General features: G+C 50.5%; 1 protein-coding gene across 6 annotated transcripts in view; it reads right to left on the bottom strand.

The window, feature by feature from the left end:
- KMT2E (lysine methyltransferase 2E (inactive)) overlaps positions 1 to 20,541 on the bottom strand; it is a 445,960-nt gene that overhangs the window by 151,903 nt on the left and 273,516 nt on the right. For 5 of the 6 annotated variants that reach the window (XM_063927017.1, XM_063927020.1, XM_063927022.1 and 2 more), the window contains one exon: positions 8,722 to 8,820. The exons of the other annotated variant lie outside the window; for it this stretch is intronic. In XM_063927017.1, the coding sequence (XP_063783087.1) occupies positions 8,722 to 8,820 (99 nt within the window). The remainder of the gene's footprint in view (positions 1 to 8,721; positions 8,821 to 20,541) is intronic. 6 annotated transcript variants of the gene reach the window in all.

The raw sequence follows: 20,541 nt of genomic DNA, 5'->3' as shown, positions 1-20,541 counted from the left end.
TGGAAATCGGCAGCAGAAGACTTCGGTCTTCAACAAGGTAGCGCACAGCACTGCAGCTGTGCGCCATTGCTCCTCATGCACACCTCACACTCCGGTCACTGACGGGTGCAGGGCGCTGGGGAAGGGGGGGCGTCCTGAGCAGCAATATTAAACACCTTGCTGGCATAAAAATCACATAATATAGTCCTAGAGGCTATATATGTGAAAAAATAAGATTTTACTTACCGATAAATCTATTTCTCGTAGTCCGTAGTGGATGCTGGGACTCCGTCAGGACCATGGGGAATAGCGGCTCCGCAGGAGACAGGGCACAAAATTTAAAAGTTTGACCACTAGGTGGTGTGTACTGGCTCCTCCCCCTATGACCCTCCTCCAAGCCTCAGTTAGGATACTGTGCCCGGACGAGCGTACACAATAAGGAAGGATTTTGAATCCCGGGTAAGACTCATACCAGCCACACCAATCACACCGTACAACTTGTGATCTGAACCCAGTTAACAGTATGACAAACGTAGGAGCCTCTGAACAGACGGCTCACAACAATAACAACCCGATTTTTTTGTAACAATAACTATGTACAAGTATTGCAGACAATCCGCACTTGGGATGGGCGCCCAGCATCCACTACGGACTACGAGAAATAGATTTATCGGTAAGTAAAATCTTATTTTCTCTGACGTCCTAGTGGATGCTGGGACTCCGTCAGGACCATGGGGATTATACCAAAGCTCCCAAATGGGCGGGAGAGTGCGGATGACTCTGCAGCACCGAATGAGAGAACTCCAGGTCCTCCTTAGCCAGGGTATCACATTTGTAGAATTTTACAAACGTGTTCTCCCCTGACCACGTAGCTGCTCGGCAGAGTTGTAATGCCGAGACCCCTCGGGCAGCCGCCCAAGATGAGCCCACCTTCCTTGTGGAATGGGCCTTGACAGATTTAGGCTGTGGCAGGCCTGCCACAGAATGTGCAAGTTGAATTGTGCTACAAATCCAACGAGCAATCGTCTGCTTAGAAGCAGGAGCACCCAGCTTGTTGGGTGCATACAGTATAAACAGCGAGTCAGATTTTCTGACTCCAGCCGTCCTTGAAATATATATTTTTTAATGCTCTGACAACGTCCAGCAACTTGGAATCCTCCAAATCGCTAGTAGCCGCAGGCACCACAATAGGCTGGTTCAGGTGAAACGCTGAAACCACCTTAGGCAGAAAGTGAGGACGCGTCCGCAGTTCTGCCCTGTCCGAATGGAAAATCAGATATGGGCTTTTATACGATAAAGCCGCCAATTCTGACACTCTCCTGGCTGAAGCCAGGGCCAGTAGCATGGTTACTTTCCATGTAAGATATTTCAAATCCACCGATTTGAGTGGCTCAAACCAATGGGATTTGAGAAAATCCAAAACTACATTAAGATCCCACGGTGCCACTGGGGGCACAACCGGGGGCTGTATATGTAGTACTCCTTTTACAAAAGTCTGGACTTCAGGAACTGAAGCCAATTCTTTCTGGAAGAAAATCGACAGGGCCGAAATTTGAACCTTAATGGACCCTAATTTGAGGCCCATAGACAATCCTGTTTGCAGGAAATGTAGGAATCGACCCAGTTGAAATTCCTCCGTCGGGGCCTTCCTGGCCTCACACCACGCAACATATTTTCTCCAAATGCGGTGATAATGTTGTGCAGTCACCTCCTTCCTGGCTTTTACCAGGGTAGGGATGACCTCTTCCGGAATGCCTTTTTCCCTTAGGATTCGGCGTTCAACCGCCATGCCGTCAAACGCAGCTGCGGTAAGTCTTGGAATAGACACGGTCCCTGCTGAAGCAGGTCCCGTCTTAGAGGTAGAGGCCACGGATCTTCCGTGAGCATCTCCTGAAGTTCCGGGTACCAAGTTCTTCTTGGCCAATCCGGAGCCACGAGTATCGTTCTTACTCCCCTTTGCCGTATAATTCTCAGTACTTTTGGTATGAGAGGCAGAGGAGGAAACACATACACTGACTGGTACACCCATGGTGTTACCAGAGCGTCTACAGCTATTGCCTGAGGGTCTCTTGACCTGGCGCAATACCTGTCCAGTTTTTTGTTGAGGCGGGACGCCATCATGTCCACCATTGGTCTTTCCCAATGGACCACAATCATGTGGAAGACTTCTGGATGAAGTCCCCACTCTCCCGGGTGCAGATCGTGTCTGCTGAGGAAGTCTGCTTCCCAGTTGTCCACTCCCGGGATGAACACAGCTGACAGTGCTAACACATGATTTTCTGCCCAGCGGAGAATCCTTGCAGCTTCTGCCATTGCCCTCCTGCTTCTTGTGCCGCCCTGTCTGTTTACATGGGCGACTGCCGTGATGTTGTCCGACTGAATCAACACCGGCTGACCCTGAAGCAGAGGTTTTGCCAGGCTTAGAGCATTGTAGATTGCTCTTAGCTCCAGTATATTTTTGTGAAGAGACTTTTTCAGGCTTGACCACACGCCCTGGAAGTTTCTTCCCTGTGTGACCGCTCCCCAGCCTCTCAGGCTGGCATCCGTGGTCACTAGGACCCAGTTCTGTATGCATGGAATCTGCCGAATGGAATCGCTTCGTAAGAAGCTACCATTTTTCCCAGGACTCTTGTGCATTGATGCACAGATACTTTTCCTGGTTTGAGGAGGTTCCTGACTAGATCGGATAACTCCCTGGCTTTCTCCTCCGGAAGAAATACCTTTTTCTGAACAGTGTCCAGAATCATCCCTAGGAACAACAGACGTGTCGTCGGGATCAGTTGGGATTTTGGAAAATTCAGAATCCACCCGTGTTGTTGGAGCACTACTTGGGTTAGTGCTACTCCGACCTCCAGCTGCTTGCCCTTATCAGGAGATCGTCCAAGTAAGGGATAATTAAGACGCCTTCTCTTCGAAGAAGGATCATCATTTCGGCCATTACCTTGGTAAAGACCCGGGGTGCCGTGGACAATCCAAACGGCAGCGTCTGAAACTGATAATGACAGTTTTGGACCACGAACCTGAGGTACCCTTGGTGTGAAGGACAAATTGGAACATGAAGGTAAGCATCCTTGATGTCCAAGGACACCATAAAATCCCCTTCTTCCAGATTCGCTATCACTGCTCTGAGTGACTCCATCTTGAACTTGAATTTTTGTATGTACAGGTTCAGAGATTTTAGATTTAGAATCGGTCTTACCGAGCCGTCCGGCTTCGGTACCACAAATAGCGTGGAGTAATACCCCTGTCCCTGTTGTAGGAGGGGTACCTTGACTATCACCTGCTGAGAATACAGCTTGTGAATGGCCTCCAATACCGTCGCCCTGTCGGAGGGAGACGTTGGCAAAGCAGACTTTAGGAAACGGCGAGGAGGGGACTTCTCGAATTCCAACCTGTAACCCTGAGATACTACCTGCAGGATCCAGGGGTCCACCTGCGAGTGAGCCCACTGTGCGCTGAAATGTTTGAGGCGACCCCCCACCGCCCCTGAGTCTGCTTGTAAGGTCCCAGCGTCATGCTGACGCCTTTGTAGAAGCCGGGGAGGGCTTCTGCTCCTGGGAAGGAGCTGCTTGTTGCAGTCTCTTACCCTTTCCTTTGCCTCGGGGCAAATAGGAATGTCCTTTTGCTCGTTTGTTCTTATAGGAACGAAAGGACTGCGGCTGAAAAGCCTGCGGCTTTTTCTGCTGGGAGGTGACCTGGGGTAAAAAGGTGGAATTTCCGGCCGTTGCCGTGGCCACCAGATCCGATAGACCGACCCCAAATAATTCCTCCCCCTTATACGGCAATACTTCCATATGTCGTTTGGAATCCGCATCACCTGACCACTGGCGCGTCCATAAACTTCTTCTGGCAGATATGGACATCGCACTTACTCTTGATGCCAGAGTGCAAATATCTCTCTGTGCATCTCGCATATAAGGAAATGCATCCTTTAACTGCTCTATAGTCAGTAAAATACTGTCCCTATCCAGGGTATCAATATTTTCAGACAGTGACTCCGACCAAGCCACGCCAGCACTGCACATCCAGGCTGAGGCGATTGCTGGTCTCAGTATAACACCCGTATGTGTGTATATACTTTTCAATGTATTCTCCAGCCTCCTATCAGCTGGATCCTTGAGGGCGGCCGTATCAGGAGACGGTAACGCCACTTGCTTTGATAAGCGTGTGAGCGCCTTATCCACCCTAGGAGGTGTTTCCCAGCGCGCCCTAACCTCTGGCGGGAAAGGGTATAATGCCAATAACTTCTTTGAAATTAGCAGTTTTCTATCTGGGGTAACCCACGCTTCATCACACACTTCATTCAGTTCCTCTGATTCAGGAAAAACTATCGGTAGTTTTTTCACACCCCACATAATACCCCTTTTTGTGGTACTTGCAGTATCAGAGATATGCAAAGCCTCCTTCATTGCCGTGATCATATAACGTGTGGCCCTACTGGAAAATACGTTTGTTTCTTCACCGTCGACACTGGATTCAGTGTCAGTGTCTGGGTCTGTGTCGACCGACTGAGGTAAAGGGCGTTTCACAGCCCCTGACGGTGTCTGAGACGCCTGGACAGGTACTAACTGGTTTGCCGGCTGTCTCATGTCGTCAACCGACTTTTGTAGCGTGCTGACACTATCCCGTAATTCCATAAACAAAGCCATCCATTCTGGTGTCGACTCCCTAGGGGGTGACATCACCATTACAGGCAATTGCTCCGCCTCCACGCCAACATCGTCCTCATACATGTCGACACACACGTACCGACACACAGCAGACACACAGGGAATGCTCTGATAGAAGACAGGACCCCACTAGCCCTTTGGGGAGACAGAGGGAGAGTTTGCCAGCACACACCCAAGCGCTATAAATATATATAGGGACAACCTTAATAAGTGTGTTCCCTTTATAGCAGCTCAAATATTATAAATATCGCCAATAAGTGCCCCCCCCTCTCTGTTTTTACCCTGTTTCTGTAGTGCAGTGCAGGGGAGAGTCCTGGGAGCCTTCCTCGCAGCGGAGCTGGGCAGGAAAATGGCGCTGTGTGCTGAGGAGAATAGACCCCGCCCCCTTTTCGGCGGGCTTCTTCTCCCGGTTTTTTTGGAACCTGGCAGGGGTTAAATACATCCATATAGCCCCAGGGGCTATATGTGATATATTTTAGCCAGAATAGGTATATTACATTGCTGCCCAGGGCGCCCCCCCCAGCGCCCTGCACCCTCAGTGACCGCTGGTGTGAAGTGTGCGGAGAGCAATGGCGCACAGCTGCAGTGCTGTGCGCTACCTCATGAAGACTGAGACGTCTTCTGCCGCCGGTTTCTGGACCTCTTCTCTATTCGGCATCTGCAAGGGGGTCGGCGGCGCGGCTCCGGTGACCCATCCAGGCTGTACCTGTGATCGTCCCTCTGGAGCTAGTGTCCAGTAGCCTAAGAAGCCAATCCATCCTGCACGCAGGTGAGTTCACTTCTTCTCCCCTAAGTCCCTCGTTGCAGTGAGCCTGTTGCCAGCAGGACTCACTGAAAATAAAAAACCTAACAAACTTTTTCTAAGCAGCTCTTTAGGAGAGCCACCTAGATTGCACCCTGCTCGGACGGGCACAAAAACCTAACTGAGGCTTGGAGGAGGGTCATAGGGGGAGGAGCCAGTACACACCACCTAGTGGTCAAACTTTTAAATTTTGTGCCCTGTCTCCTGCGGAGCCGCTATTCCCCATGGTCCTGACGGAGTCCCAGCATCCACTAGGACGTCAGAGAAATACCCCTGCCAGATATCTATAATAAAGCGGGAGAAGTCCGCCGGAAAAGGGGCGGAGCTATCTCCCTCAGCACACTGGCGCCATTTTTCCCTCACAGCTCCACTGGAAGGATCGCTCCCAGGCTCTCCCCTGCAGTTTCAAGACTACAAAGGGTAAAAAAGAGAGGGGGGGCACTAAATTTAGGCGCAGTAGTATACATATAAGCAGCTATAAGGAAAAATCACTCAGTTATAGTGTTAATCCCTGTGTATATATAGCGCTCTGGTGTGTGCTGGCATACTCTCTCTCTGTCTCCCCAAAGGACTTTGTGGGGTCCTGTCCTCAGTCAGAGCATTCCCTGTGTGTGTGCGGTGTGTCGACATGTTTGATGAGGAGGCTTATGTGGAGGCGGAGCAGATGCCGATAAATGTGATGTCACCCCCTGCGGGGCCGACACCTGAGTGGATGGACTTGTGGAAGGAATTACGTGAAAGTGTCAACTCCTTACATAAAAGGTTTGACGACATAGCAGATGTGGGACAGCCGGCTTCTCAGCTCGTGCCTGCCCAACTGTCTCAAAAGCCATCAGGGGCTCTAAAACGCCCGCTACCTCAGATGGCAGACACAGATGTCGACACGGATACTGAATCCAGTGTCGACGACGATGAGACTAATGTAACTTCAAATAGGGCCACACGTTACATGATTGAGGCGATGAAAAATGTGTTGCACATTTCTGATGTTACCCCAGGTACCACAAAAAAGGGTATTATGTTTGGGGAGAAAAAACTACCAGTGATTTTTCCCCCATCTGAGGAATTAAATGAAGTGTGTGAAGAAGCGTGGGCTTCCCCCGATAAGAAACTGGTAATTTCTAAAAGGTTACTAATGACGTACCCTTTCCCGCCAGAGGATAGGTCACGTTGGGAAACATCCCCTAGGGTGGATAAAGCGCTCACACGCCTGTCAAAGAAGGTGGCACTACCGTCTCCGGATACGGCCGCCCTAAAGGAGCCTGCTGATAGAAAGCAGGAGGCTATCCTGAAGTCTGTATATACTCACACAGGTATTATACGGAGACCAGCTATTGCTTCAGCATGGATGTGCAGTGCTGCGTGGTCAGATTCCCTGTCGGAAAATATTGATACCCTAGACAGGGACACTATATTGCTAACCATAGAGCATATTAAAGACGCAGTCTTATACATGAGAGATGCACAGAGGGATATTTGCCGGCTGGCATCTAAAATAAGTGCAATGTCCATTTCTGCCAGGAGAGGATTATGGACTCGGCAGTGGACGGGTGATGCAGATTCTAAAAGGCACATGGAAGTTTTGCCTTATAAGGGTGAGGAGTTGTTCGGGGATGGTCTCTCGGACCTCGTTTCCACAGCAACAGCTGGGAAGTCAGCATTTTTATCCCATGTTCCCTCACAGCCAAAGAAAGCACCGTATTATCAGGTACAGTCCTTTCGGCCCCAGAAAGGCAAGCGGGTTAAAGGCGCGTCCTTTCTGCCCAGAGGCAGAGGTAGAGGGAAAAAGCTGCAGCATACAGCCAGTTCCCAGGAGCAAAAGTCCTCCCCCGCTTCCTCCAAGTCCACCGCATGACGCTGGGGCTCCACAGGCGGAGCCAGGTACGGTGGGGGCCCGTCTCAAAAACTTCAGCAATCAGTGGGCTCGCTCACGGGTGGATCCCTGGATCCTTCAAGTAGTATCTCAGGGGTACAATCTGGAATTCGATACAAGCTGGAATGTGTGCTATTTGATTCTCTATTTTTAGGTCTTGAAGATCTGTATGCATTTAAGGTCACATTTATACACAAATTATAAAGGATTCACAAACTTTCTTGGCCCACTGCATAAGCTAAATTACACAGAAGCATAGAGGAGTTAATTCTTATATGCCCTACACACTGGGTGATATTAATGAAAGATATGAACGATCTCGTTCATTAATGAATGAGATACCATTCATATCTTTCAGTGTGGAGGCACCAGCGATTAACGATGCGCGGCCCCACGCTCGTTCATTGCTGGTGCCCCGTCGCTTGTGCATGCAGGCCAATATTGATGATCTCGTCCATATTTGCCTGCACTGCTATGGAGTGCCGTCCGTCAGCCGTATCCGCCATCAGGCAGCTCGGCGGTGGATCGCATAGTGTGCAAGGCCCTTTAGGTCTTACACATTGTCAATAAAGCAAAATGTAAATGGGCACTGCTACCAATGTCACCATATGCAATCTCGACAGATATGGTTTTTGTTGCATTGCATTTGCATACCATTTCTTTTTGGATGCTGCCAGCTTCATTTTTTTACATTCATGCAAGTCAAATGCACTGAACCAAACAGGCATATTTCTTAACTATCTCATGTCAAATATGTTCATGGTCAAAATACTGTGTCATACGTGCAATGTTCAAATCGCGGTGGGAACCTGGTCATATGTGGACATTCATGACAGCATGTCCATTTGCCGAAGCTCCTCAGGAATGAGCATTCTTGTGTGATGCTTACACTTATTTATATTTGCAACAGTATTTCATAACTACCATAAGAAAAGTTCCTATACACACAAAGGTCAAAATAAACGGATTGAAACAATAAATGTTACTAGGTAACTACTTTTTTTTTTGGTCATTAACCAGTTTAATATGTAGGTAACAGACCTTTCAATAGCTAAATTATTGGCAAATGAAGAAGCCTTTCTTTTAAATCAGTATAAACAAAAGCAAAACCAGCACCGTGTTATAGCATTGGTATACAGAGGAACAGAAGGGAGCCATAAGAGCAACACAAATATGGAAGAATATTTAAAATTATCCAACAATTTTACAAAACCAAATTAAAGAGCAAAGTTGAATGAATGCACCAAGCAAGCTGTTTATTAGAGAATAATGCACAAAGGAAACACTTATTGAATGATTTTGGTCTAAAGCCTAAATAGGAAGCAACAGTCAGGATGGGAAGAGCACTTGTCACTCAGGCCAAGTGACACGAACTAGCCACTATCTTCCCGACTTACCATCTTCCTTTTTCTTTCTGCAATCTGCTCGTCAGATTCCATTTCTACTTCATTGCTAATAGGAGTTTTTTCTTCTATATCATCAATAAAATCTGGCTCCTGAAAGATGGAAATGACTGCTTTATAGAAGCTCTTCTGCACTAATTACTCTAGGGATACTAAGACTACAATAGCTACAAAAGTTTTGTGAAAGTCAAAGGAATACTTTGAACCACTTTAGTGCCAAATTCATATGAACTAGAATTACAATTACAACAATCAGGAGGCCATGTGCCTGACCATCAGTTTGACTTGGAATGGCGTGCACTTTCATGTAAGCAGTGCTGGCTAGTACTGCAAGACATTACTTATCTGAGAGAGATAGTAATACTGCTACCTACAACAAAATTAAAGTAATCTTTTACAAAGAAAATTATAATTTGAAGTTAGAAACAAGCGACCGTTAACAATTCTTGTTCAGTTATTTATTTCTTTACCAATCCAATTATTGTGGTTTTCTTAAATGAGAATTTCTCCACCTAAGTAGATAATTACTATCCTCAACGTTCTAGGGCTGCTCATTTTTACAATATATGGGAGCGATTCAATTGTTCCGCATGCCCACTGCTGGGCATCTACACGAATAGGGGCCCGGACCTATTCAATTGTTTCTCCAGGAATCCAGTATGGACTGCGAGATGGGTGCTGGTTGGGATCAGAGGCAATATTCCACTTAGATAGAGAAATATTCTTATGTACAAGTGAAGATACAATCAAGCGCAGACTATTTCTCACACTTGATGAAAACTTATTAAACCGACAACTTAAAATGGTTTAAACATCAGTAAAAAAAAAAAAAAAAAAAGGTGTTTAGTCTGAAGTTCTCCTATTCTTGAAAAACTGTGTTTTAACCTATTTATATGCTCTCTAAGAAAAATATAAGCCCCATTAACAATAAGCAATTTCTGGCGTGGCCTGGCTAGCATAGAGGAAGGTCGGGTCTCTGCTGAGCTCCGGCTGGCACTGTATCAAAACCCACTTTTTGACCAGATTTGGAGGCCCACCGACAAGGGACTAGTCCCCTAAGCCCCACCACTACACCCAGCACCTGGAGGAAGAAGCTGCGGAATCGGGGGGGCCCTGCGTTGCCCCCTGCGGATTGCGGCCTACCTCCACCCCAGAAGCCGGGGCCTCGATTTTGGAGCTGTGCCGGCGTTTCCTGGGACCCGGTTCGGCGACCCTGCAGACTCTCCCACCCACCTGAAAGGCTCTCCCTGGCACTGGGGGACTCACCCACCGGGCGCTGATCCTCGCAGGAGACCAGGGACCGGACGATCGGCGGGAGGTAAGGGCCGAGAAGTGTCTGGCTGGCAGCCGGCGGCCATCTTGCGGTTGGCGCCGCCCGGCCTCTAGACTTTACCTGGCCGATTCCCGACCTCTCCAGGCGCCTGCCCTTCCTCCCCCGTCTCACACAACACTGCAAGCAAGATCTAGCAAGATCTCTTCCCCCGCTGGCGGGGATCGACGACTGGGAGTCCTCCGGTGGACCTAACTCTCACTGATAAGCGGCGGCCATCTTGGGACTGGCAAAGCACCCATCAAACTCCCTGACTGGTGCTGGCTGTAACTAAGGCTCCCTCTTGTGGCGAATACTGGTATAGTCAACTCAGCCACTATACTTATATCTCTATAACCCTGCCTGTTCTCCTATCTCCTGAAGCCAGCACCTACTCCAGAGAAAGGCCGACGGAATAGCTCTAGCGGCTGCGTGCGGCGATTATCATACCCCGCACCCAACACTCAGACCCGCAGCTCCATCCCCCCTCTCCTGCGACCTCAATCAATCACTGGCTCTGTGCCCCTCCTGAGACTGAAGGGATCTCCTCCACCCCTGCCACCCACCTCGAAGCCCCTATACGCTCTCTTGGGAGGTGCCGGCTTGGACCACCCTCAACCTCCGGCTCTCTGCAACCCGCTCCAGCGGCGGCCGCTTGGTGAGTCTCTGGGACCGTGGTCCCTTCTGCCTCCATCCACCTAAACTCCACCGAGGCCTCCACTGGCACCCACCTGGGAGCCGCTTTCACATCACCCTGCGGTCCTCTCCCCCGCCGGGTCCCCGCCCCAGGGCTGCCCCGATCGCCGGCTGGTCCGTGCCCGGGACGCGTCCCTGTGGTCCCCGAGCGGTGGAGATAGTCTCCGGGATCCCCTCTCCTGCGACTTCGGACTCACACTCTCCAGTCCGGGCCGGGGTGCCCTCCCTCTGCTCTCGTGGTCCTCCCTGGGCGGACTCCATCTGCCGGGCTCGGCTGATGACCACACCGTAATGTCTCCTTAAGGCCCCCGAGTCACCTTCCCTGGCCCTGAGCCTCATAGCGGGAGCGCCACCCCCATTCCTCACCCTACTTTCCACCTACCCCCCTACGCCCCCAAGATGACCAGGGGTAACAAAAAATCCCAGGGGTCCGACCTCACACCATTTCTGACCAAAAAAGGCACCCCAGCCACGAACAGGCCTGACAATCCCGGCCCCTCTCAGGCCCCCTCCGAATCGGAGGCCGAAGATGACGATCTCACGCCCCTCACCCGTAAGGACTTCCTCTCCCTCCTTAAGGAGATGCGGGACATTAAGTCCTCAGTCCAAGCTCTACACTCCCTGAAATCCGATATAGCCGATATCGGCTCCAGAACTGACCAACTCGAAAGAAGAGTCGAAGAGGTGGTAACGTTCCAGCAAACAGCAGAGACCGAGTTGCATCAACTCCGTCAGGATGTTGCCCACCTCCGGGAGGAGAACGAGGACCAAGACAATAGAGCAAGGAGAAATAATATGAGGATTCGGGGTATCCCTGAGGAGGTCGAGGCATCTCATCTTGAACTCTACCTTAAACGCCTTTTCGCACACCTATCGCCCGACACCCCCGAGGAACATCTCCTCCTGGACCGAGCCCACCGGGCCTTGCGGCCGCGCTCCCAGGACTCTTCTCAGCCCAGAGATGTCATTCTCCGAATGCACTACTTCACTGCAAAGGAGGCCGTTATGAGGGAGGCCCGACGGCTGGGATCTGTGACTTTCCAAAACACCCCACTCCAGATTTTTCAGGATTTATCCCCGCTAACCTTAGCTAAACGCAGGGACTTCAAACCCATCACTTCCCTGCTCTCCCGTCACAACGTGAAGTACCGTTGGGGTTTCCCTTTCCGGATCTTAGTGTGGCACCAAGGGAAGCTCCTCACAGCTAGAGACCAACCTGAGGCCCAAACACTCCTCTCCAAACTGGGCATCCCCGTTCCTGACCAAGATGTCCACTCTCCACGCCTCCCACCACGGACACAGCGAGATTCACTTCGGTCTCCTCGTTCTGAGTGGTTCACGGTGCCGTCCTCCGGGGCCTCCCAGGCCCCACCTCCAGTGCCCTGAGAACTCTCACCTCTCTACGCTACAGCACCCTACATTGAATTGGGACGATCACTTCTGGTCGTACCCCCCCACCTGAAGTGCTACATTACCTTAGGTTCTTAGTGACCTTACCTCCTGACCCCTCGGTTGCTTCACAATAATATTGTTGTTATCCTCTATTGAAATGTTACATCGTTTGGTAGTTTAAATGTCTAACTGCCCACATATTCAAAAGTTACTCTCTTGATATGTTCCCATGCAGATACTTGACCCACTCTTTCCCCTCCTCCCCCTCCTCCTATTCTCCGCCCCTTGGGGCGGGCGCTCCGGCTATCATCTCTTCCTGTCTTCTCTCCAGCTCTCTCCCTCAGGTACCCCCAGGGGAGGCTTGCCTCCTGTCTTTCCCCGAGCGGCTCGTGACCCGCGATCGGGGCCCCATGCCGCGCCCCCACAGGGCCCCGGGCCCTACCGCTGACCTAGGTGCTTCCCCAACGCCTAGTATTCCTTCCCCTTGTCAGCTTTACCGGTCCTGGCCTCCTCCGCCAGACGACCAACCACCCCCCCACCCCCTCCGGTCCTCTTCCCCTACCACCCCTCCTCTGACCACACTCTCTCTCATTTCATATATCTTCGATCTGTCTCCCCCTCCCCCTTCTCCACCCCCAACCACTCCCGCCCTTTCAAATCCGACCACCTCACTGCTGCCTGCCCATGGGTCTCCGGGTACTCTCCCATAATGTGAAGGGCTTGAACAGCCCTCAAAAGAGAGGCAAGCTATTTGCCTCCCTTAAACACCATAGAGGCGATTTGATTTTCCTACAGGAAACTCACTTCGTGCACGAATCTCACCCTACCCTGCAATGTAAACCATTTCCCGTTTCCTTTCATGCCTGCGATCACCTAGCCAAAAAACGTGGAGTAGCGATCTTAATTGCCCGCCACCTGTCTTTTGAACTCCTAGACTCTCATGCTGACAAAGACGGCCGATTCCTTGTCCTAGTGGGTAAACTCAACAATAATATATGCACCCTGGTTAACGTTTACGCCCCTAATCAGCGACAGGAACGGTTTTTTACAAGGATAGATAATCTCCTCACTCGAGTCCGACAGGGCGACCTTATACTTGCAGGTGACTTCAACTCCGTTCTCAATCCACAGCTAGACCGCTCTACCTTTCCCCCTACTCCTTCCCCGTCAGACTCCCTTCGCTCTAGATCCCTCCTCCGACTCATGCGATCCCAACTTCTCTACGACTCCTGGAGGATAAAAGACCCCTCTGCCCGCGACTACACCTTCTACTCTGCCCCGCATAACTCCTACTCCCGCATTGATATGGTCCTGCTCAGTCATGATCTTGCTTTGAACCTCCGCGATGCCCATATCCACCCACTGATCTGGTCCGACCACGCCCCCATCTCCTGCGACCTCGCAGGTCTGGCTTCCCGTCCTCGCCCTATGACATGGCGCCTCAACGATTCCCTCCTACACAACCCTGAGACAAAGTCCCATCTCCAAGACAAAATCTCTGATTATTTCACCTTAAATGACTCCCCCGATATTTCTAGACCCACCCTCTGGCTGGCGCACAAGGCTGTCCTTCGAGGACACCTCATCAGCCTAGCCTCAAAAGCTAAAAAGCAATCCCTTTCCCAATACAACAGGCTCTCCATTAAACTCCATGCACTTGAGACCCAACACAAGGCGTCTTCCGACCAGGCGGTCTTGTCCGAACTTCGCACCATTAAAGCGGAACTCGATCTTCTTCTTACTACACGGGTGGCCAAGCGCCTTAAGTGGCTTCGCCAGTCCTTTTATGAGAAGGGTGACAAGGCGGACAGGATCCTGGCGGCTCGACTCCGCTCCACAAGAGCCAAAACCAACATTGTCACTATCAGAAACTCTCTCAACCAACTTATTCAGGACCCCACAGCCATTAGAGCTGCCTTCCAATCCTACTACACCGACCTATACAACCTTCCGCCCCCTCCACCGGGCTCTTCCCCCCAACCTCGATCCGACCTTATCTCCCACTTTCTCTCTGCTTCTAAACTACCCAGACTACCCCCGGACGCCTTGGACCTTCTCAACGGTGAGATTACGGTGGAAGAAATCACCCAGACTATACTCATGCAAAAAACCGGCAAATCTCCGGGCCCAGATGGGTTCACCGCTCTCTACTACAAGAAATTCTCTGCCCTTCTCTCCCCCCACCTACACTCTCTCTTCAACGGGATTGTCCAAGGCGACCCTTTTCCCCCTGAGATGCTAGAGGCTAGAATTGTGGTGATCCCCAAAGAAGGCAAGGACCCCCTTAATTGCGCAAGCTATCGCCCCATATCCCTCCTGAACCTAGACCTGAAAATCTTCGCTAAGATCCTGGCCAACCGTCTTAACCCATACCTCCCTTCCCTTGTTCACTACGACCAAGTAGGCTTTATCCCGGGCCGCCAGGCAAGAGACAACACCAGACGTGCCATTGACCTTATACATATCTCTAATTCCAGGAGATGCCCCACGATCATGCTTTCCTTAGATGCCGAAAAAGCATTTGACCGGATCTCCTGGGACTTCTTGAGACCCACCTTGGAGGCCTATGGCTTGTCCGGTGGCTTCCTCACCAGCATCCTAGCATTATACTCCACCCCCTCGGCCACCGTCCTTATCAATGGTACCCCATCCGCCCCACTTAGCATCTCCAATGGCACACGTCAGGGCTGCCCCCTCTCCCCCCTAATATTTGCCCTTATTATAGAACCCCTTGCCTCTCAAATTAGAACACATCCAGATATACACGGAATAAAGGTAGGCCCCACAGATCCCAAAATCTCCCTCTTCGCAGATGACATCCTACTCTCCCTGACCCAGCCCCTTATTTCACTCCCAAACCTATTCTCGGTTCTACAAGCCTATAGCCTCATCTCAGGCTACAAGATCAACTACTCCAAATCTGAGGCCATGATGCTACATATCCCCCAACACCAGGCGGAGTCCCTTCGCACCAATTTTAAATTTAAATGGCAACCCTCAAAGATAAAATACCTAGGGATATACCTAACCCCGCGTTACGACTCCCTCTTCCGGGAAAACTTCCCACCCCTTCTTACCAACACACTAGCCGACCTGACCTCTTGGAACAGTCTCTTCATCTCATGGCTGGGCAGGATCATAGCAGTTAAAATGACCATAATCCCCAAATGGCTCTACCTTTTCCAGACTCTCCCTGTGGCGGTCCCGGCCCCCTTCCTCCGCAATATCCAACGAGCCCTTGTGCGCTTTATTTGGAACCACAGACCTCCCCGCATTGCTGCCAACACCCTGAAAAGAGCAACCTCCATGGGAGGCAGAGGACTTCCCGATGTCAAATTATACTACCTCCCCTCCCACTTATCCCACATTGTCACTTCCTACGCTCCTCCAGGATCGGTTTCTTGGCTGGACATCGAAGCAGCCTTCATTGGCATCCCAGATCTGACCCCCCTATGGGGACTCCCCTCTGCCTCTCGACCCCCAACCTCTAAACTTCTTCCCACCATCAAATTCAACCTCAAAACCTGGGACACCCTCTCTCTGAAGTGGGGTCTCACTACTACACCCTCACCCTTAACCCCCATCTGGCAGAACCCCATGTTTCCCTCCGGACTCTCAGCTACGAGATCCCGGACGTGGATAACTCTGGGCCTTAAATTCCCAATCGACTTTGCCGATCGAGGCCAATGGCTGTCCCTCCCGGACCTCCAGCAGAAAACCCCCTCACAGCCACTCAACCCCTTTCAATTCTTACAAATACGCCACTTTTTAACCTCCCTCCCTTCCACCGCCTTACTCCGTGCCCTTACTCCCTTTGAATCCCTATGTGTCAACTCCCACTCCTCCAAAGGCACAATCTCCCAACTTTACTCTCTCCTACTGGATTTTTCCCTGCCCCTATCCCGGCCCCATGAACTTGCATGGGAACGGGACCTCGGGCCCCCACCTGAAACTCAGGATTGGGAGGACATGAGACTAGGGATTGCTAAAAGCTCTATTGCCACCGCCTTTAAGGAAACGGCCTACAAAGTTTATTACCGCTGGTACTATACCCCCGACCGTCTTAACAAATTTTTCCCGTCCTCCTCTCCAGCCTGCTGGAGGAACTGTGGGGAGAGAGGTACTATGCTCCACATATGGTGGACCTGCCCGGTTATCGTCCCCTTCTGGGATCTGGTCCACTCCCTCCTCAACTCACTTCTAGAATCCCCTGTAATGAAAGACCCTTGGGTCTCCTTACTGTGTTATCCCCCCCCACTCCTCAATAAATTCTCCCAAAAGCTGACCTCACACATTCTAGCCGCAGCTAAATCACTGATCGCCCTCAACTGGAAGAACCCCTTACCACCCTCCCTACTATCCCTCAAAGCTAAAATCTGGCACATCGCCTCAATGGAAAAGATAACCTATTACCTCCACGACCGGGGCCACGTCTTCGAGCAGGTCTGGGCTCCCTGGCTCGCCGCTGAACGTGGTTAGCCGGCTCCCTCCACCTGCTCCAGCTCCTCCCGTAGACCCATGGGCACCCACTTACTTCTCCCTTTGACATTCCTCCTTATCTCATCTCCTATCTTTCTCAATTATCTCTTCCTCCTATTACCCTCTCTGTCCGTGTCTCTTCTCCGTTTCCTCCCCCCCCTATTATGACCGTCCTGTTCTCAAGACTTATATTATGTATGGTTACAAATGTGGTTATTTCCCCCCCCCCCCCCCTGTTTCTCTTCTCCCCCCCCCCCCCGATTCCCATGTTTGAACTTGATTGTTTTTCCCATACCAATTAACCCTGTTACTCACTGGAAAACTGTGGTCTATTTTGGACACTGGCTATGTTGGCCATATGTCCCTTGTACTCCTAGAATGCCTTCTTTATGTACCTGACCACGCAAAAATAAAGAATTTCAAAAAAAAAAAAAAAACAATAAGCAATTTCTAAATGCAGAAAATAACCACCTGAAAAAAACTGCATAGGAGAAACGCATGTAAAGAAAAATGATAGATTTTCAAACAAGCAACTATATAAGCACTGAAGATAAAGTCATCAGTATTTAGAACCTTACACGACAGCAGTAAAGCTCTTCCAAAAGTAATACTGTGCAAGGATTACGTGACTATTACAATATGAACCCTTACCTTGCAATACAGGAAAAAAAAAAGAAGTTACTCACCGGTAATTCTATTTCTCGTAGTCCGTAGTGGATGCTGGGAACTCCGTAAGGACCATGGGGAATAGACGGGCTCCGCAGGAGACTGGGCACTCTAAAGAAAAGATTAGGTACTATCTGGTGTGCACTGGCTCCTCCCTCTATGCCCCTCCTCCAGACCTCAGTTAGGGAAACTGTGCCCGGAAGAGCTGACATTACATTACAAGGAAAGGAAATTTGAATCCAGGGTAAGACTCATACCAGCCACACCAATCACACCGTACAACTTGTGATAACCTTACCCAGTTAACAGTATGAACAACAACTGAGCCTCACTGAACGGATGGCTCATAACAATAACCCTTATTTAAGCAATAACTATATACACGTATTGCAGAAAGTCCGCACTTGGGAAGGGCGCCCAGCATCCACTATGGACTACGAGAAATAGAATTACCGGTGAGTAAATTCTTATTTTCTCTGACGTCCTAGTGGATGCTGGGACTCCGTAAGGACCATGGGGATTATACCAAAGCTCCAAAACGGGCGGGAGAGTGCGGATGACTCTGCAGCACCGAATGAGCAAACACAAGGTCCTCCTCAGCCAGGGTATCAAACTTATAGAACTTTGCAAATGTGTTTGAACCCGACCAAGTAGCTGCTCGGCAAAGCTGTAAAGCCGAGACCCCTCGGGCAGCCACCCAAGAAGAGCCCACCTTCCTTGTGGAATGGGCTTTTACTGATTTTGGATGCGGCAATCCAGCCGCAGAATGAGCTAGCTGAATCGTGCTACAGATCCAGCGCGCAATAGTTTGCTTTGAAGCAGGAGCACCCAGCTTGTTGGGTGCATGCAGGATAAACAGCGAGTCAGTCTTCCTGACTCCAGCCGTTCTGGAAACATATTTTCAAAGCCCTGACTATGTCCAGTAACTTGGAGTCCTCCAAGTCCTGAGTAGCCGCAGGCACCACAATAGGTTGGTTCAAATGAAACGATGATACCACCTTTGGGAGAAATTGGGGACGAGTCCTCAATTGTGCCCTGTCCATATGGAAGATCAGATATGGGCTTTTACATGACAAAGCCGCCAATTCCGACACACGCCTAGCCGAAGCTAAGGCCAACAGCATGACCACTTTCCACGTGAGATACTTTAGTTCCACGGTCCTAAGTGGCTCAAACCAGTGGGATTTCAGGAAATCCAACACAACGTTAAGATCCCAGGGTGCCACTGGTGGCACAAAAGGGGGCCGAATATGCAGCACTCCCTTAACAAACGTCTGAACCTCAGGCAGTGAAGCCAGTTCTTTTTGAAAGAAAATGGAGAGGGCCGAAATTTGGACCTTTATGGACCCCAATTTTAGGACCATAGTCACCCCTGACTGTAGGAAGTGCAGGAAACGACCCAGCTGGAATTCCTCTGTAGGGGCCTTCCTGGCATCACACCAAGCAACATATTTTCGCCATATACAGTGATAATGCTTTGCGGTCACGTCTTTCCTAGCCTTCATCAGCGTAGGAATAACTTCATCCGGAATGCCTCTTTCCGCTAGGATCCGGCGTTCAACCGCCATGCCGTCAAACGCAGCCGCGGTAAGTCTTGGAACAGACAGGGCCCTTGTTGCAGCAGGACCTGTCTGAGAGGCAGAGGCCATGGGTCCTCTGTGCGCATTTCTTGCAGTTCCGGGTACCAAGTCCTTCTTGGCCAATCCGGAACAATGAGTATTATTCTTATTCCTCTCTTTCGTACTATTCTCAGTACCTTGGGTATGAGAGGAAGAGGAGGAAACACATATACCGACTGGTACACCCACGGTGTCACTAGGGCGTCCACAGCTATCGCCTGAGGGTCCCTTGACCTGGCGCAATATCTTGTTAGCTTTTTGTTGAGGCGGGACGCCATCATGTCCACCTGTGGCAGTTCCCATCGCTTTGCAATCTGTGTGAAGACTTCTTGATGAAGTCCCCACTCTCCCGGGTGGAGGTCGTGTCTGCTGAGGAAGTCTGCTTCCCAGTTGTCCACTCCCGGAATGAACACTGCTGACAGTGCTTGCACGTCATTCTCCGCCCACCGAAGAATCTTTGTGGCTTCCGCCATTGCCATCCTTCTTGTGCCGCCCTGGCGGTTTACATGGGCGACCGCCGTGATGTTGTCTGACTGAATCAGCAGTGGCCGGTTTCGAAGCAGGGGCTCTGCTTGACTCAGGGCGTTGTAAATGGCCCTTAGTTCCAGTATATTTATGTGTAGAGAAGTCTCCAGATTTGACCACAGCCCTTGGAAGTTTCTTCCCTGAGTGACTGCCCCCCATCCTCGGAGGCTTGCATCCGTGGTCACCAGGACCCAGTCCTGTATGCCGAACCTGCGGCCCTCGAGAAGGTGAGCACTCTGCAGCCACCACAGAAGAGACACCCTGGCCCTTGGGGACAGGGTGATCAGCCGATGCATCTGAAGATGCGATCCGGACCACTTGTCCAACAGATCCCACTGAAAGATCCTCGCATGGAACCTGCCGAAGGGAATGGCTTCGTATGAAGCCACCATCTTTCCCAGGACTCGCGTGCAGTGATGCACCGATACCTGTTTTGGTTTCAGGAGGTTCCTGACCAGAGATGCTAATTCCTGGGCCTTCTCCACCGGGAGAAACACCTTCTTCTGTTCTGTGTCCAGAATCATGCCCAGGAAAAGCAGACGCGTCGTAGGAATCAGCTGCGACTTTGGAACATTCAGAATCCAGCCGTGCTGTTGCAACACTTCCTGAGAGAGTGCTACGCTGATCAACAACTGCTCCCTGGACCTCGCCTTTATGAGGAGATCGTCCAAGTACGGGATAATTATAACTCCCTTCTGCCGAAGGAGTATCATCATTGCGGCCATTACCTTGGTAAATATTCTCGGTGCCGTGGACAGGCCAAACGGCAACGTCTGGAACTGGTAATGACAGTCCTGTACCACAAACCTGAGGTACTCCTGGTGAGGTGGGTAAATGGGGACATGCAAGTAAGCATCTTTGATGTCCAGCGACACCATAAAATCCCCCTCTTCCAGGCTTGTAATAACCGCTCTGAGCGATTCCATTTTGAACTTGAATTTCTTTATATAAGTGTTCAAGGATTTTAAATTCAGAATGGGTCTCACCGAACCGTCCGGTTTCGGTACCACAAACATTGTGGAATAGTAACCCCTTTCCTGTTGAAGGAGGGGGACCCTGATAATCACTTGCTGGAGGTACAGCTTGTGAATTGCCGCCAGTACTACCTCCCTTTCCATGGGGGAAGCT

The sequence above is a fragment of the Pseudophryne corroboree genome, chromosome 6 (genome assembly GCF_028390025.1).
Source record: "Pseudophryne corroboree isolate aPseCor3 chromosome 6, aPseCor3.hap2, whole genome shotgun sequence".
Taxonomy (NCBI): domain Eukaryota; kingdom Metazoa; phylum Chordata; class Amphibia; order Anura; family Myobatrachidae; genus Pseudophryne; species Pseudophryne corroboree.
Note: the sequence above shows the minus strand (reverse complement) of the source record. Positions and strands in the feature narration are given on the sequence as shown.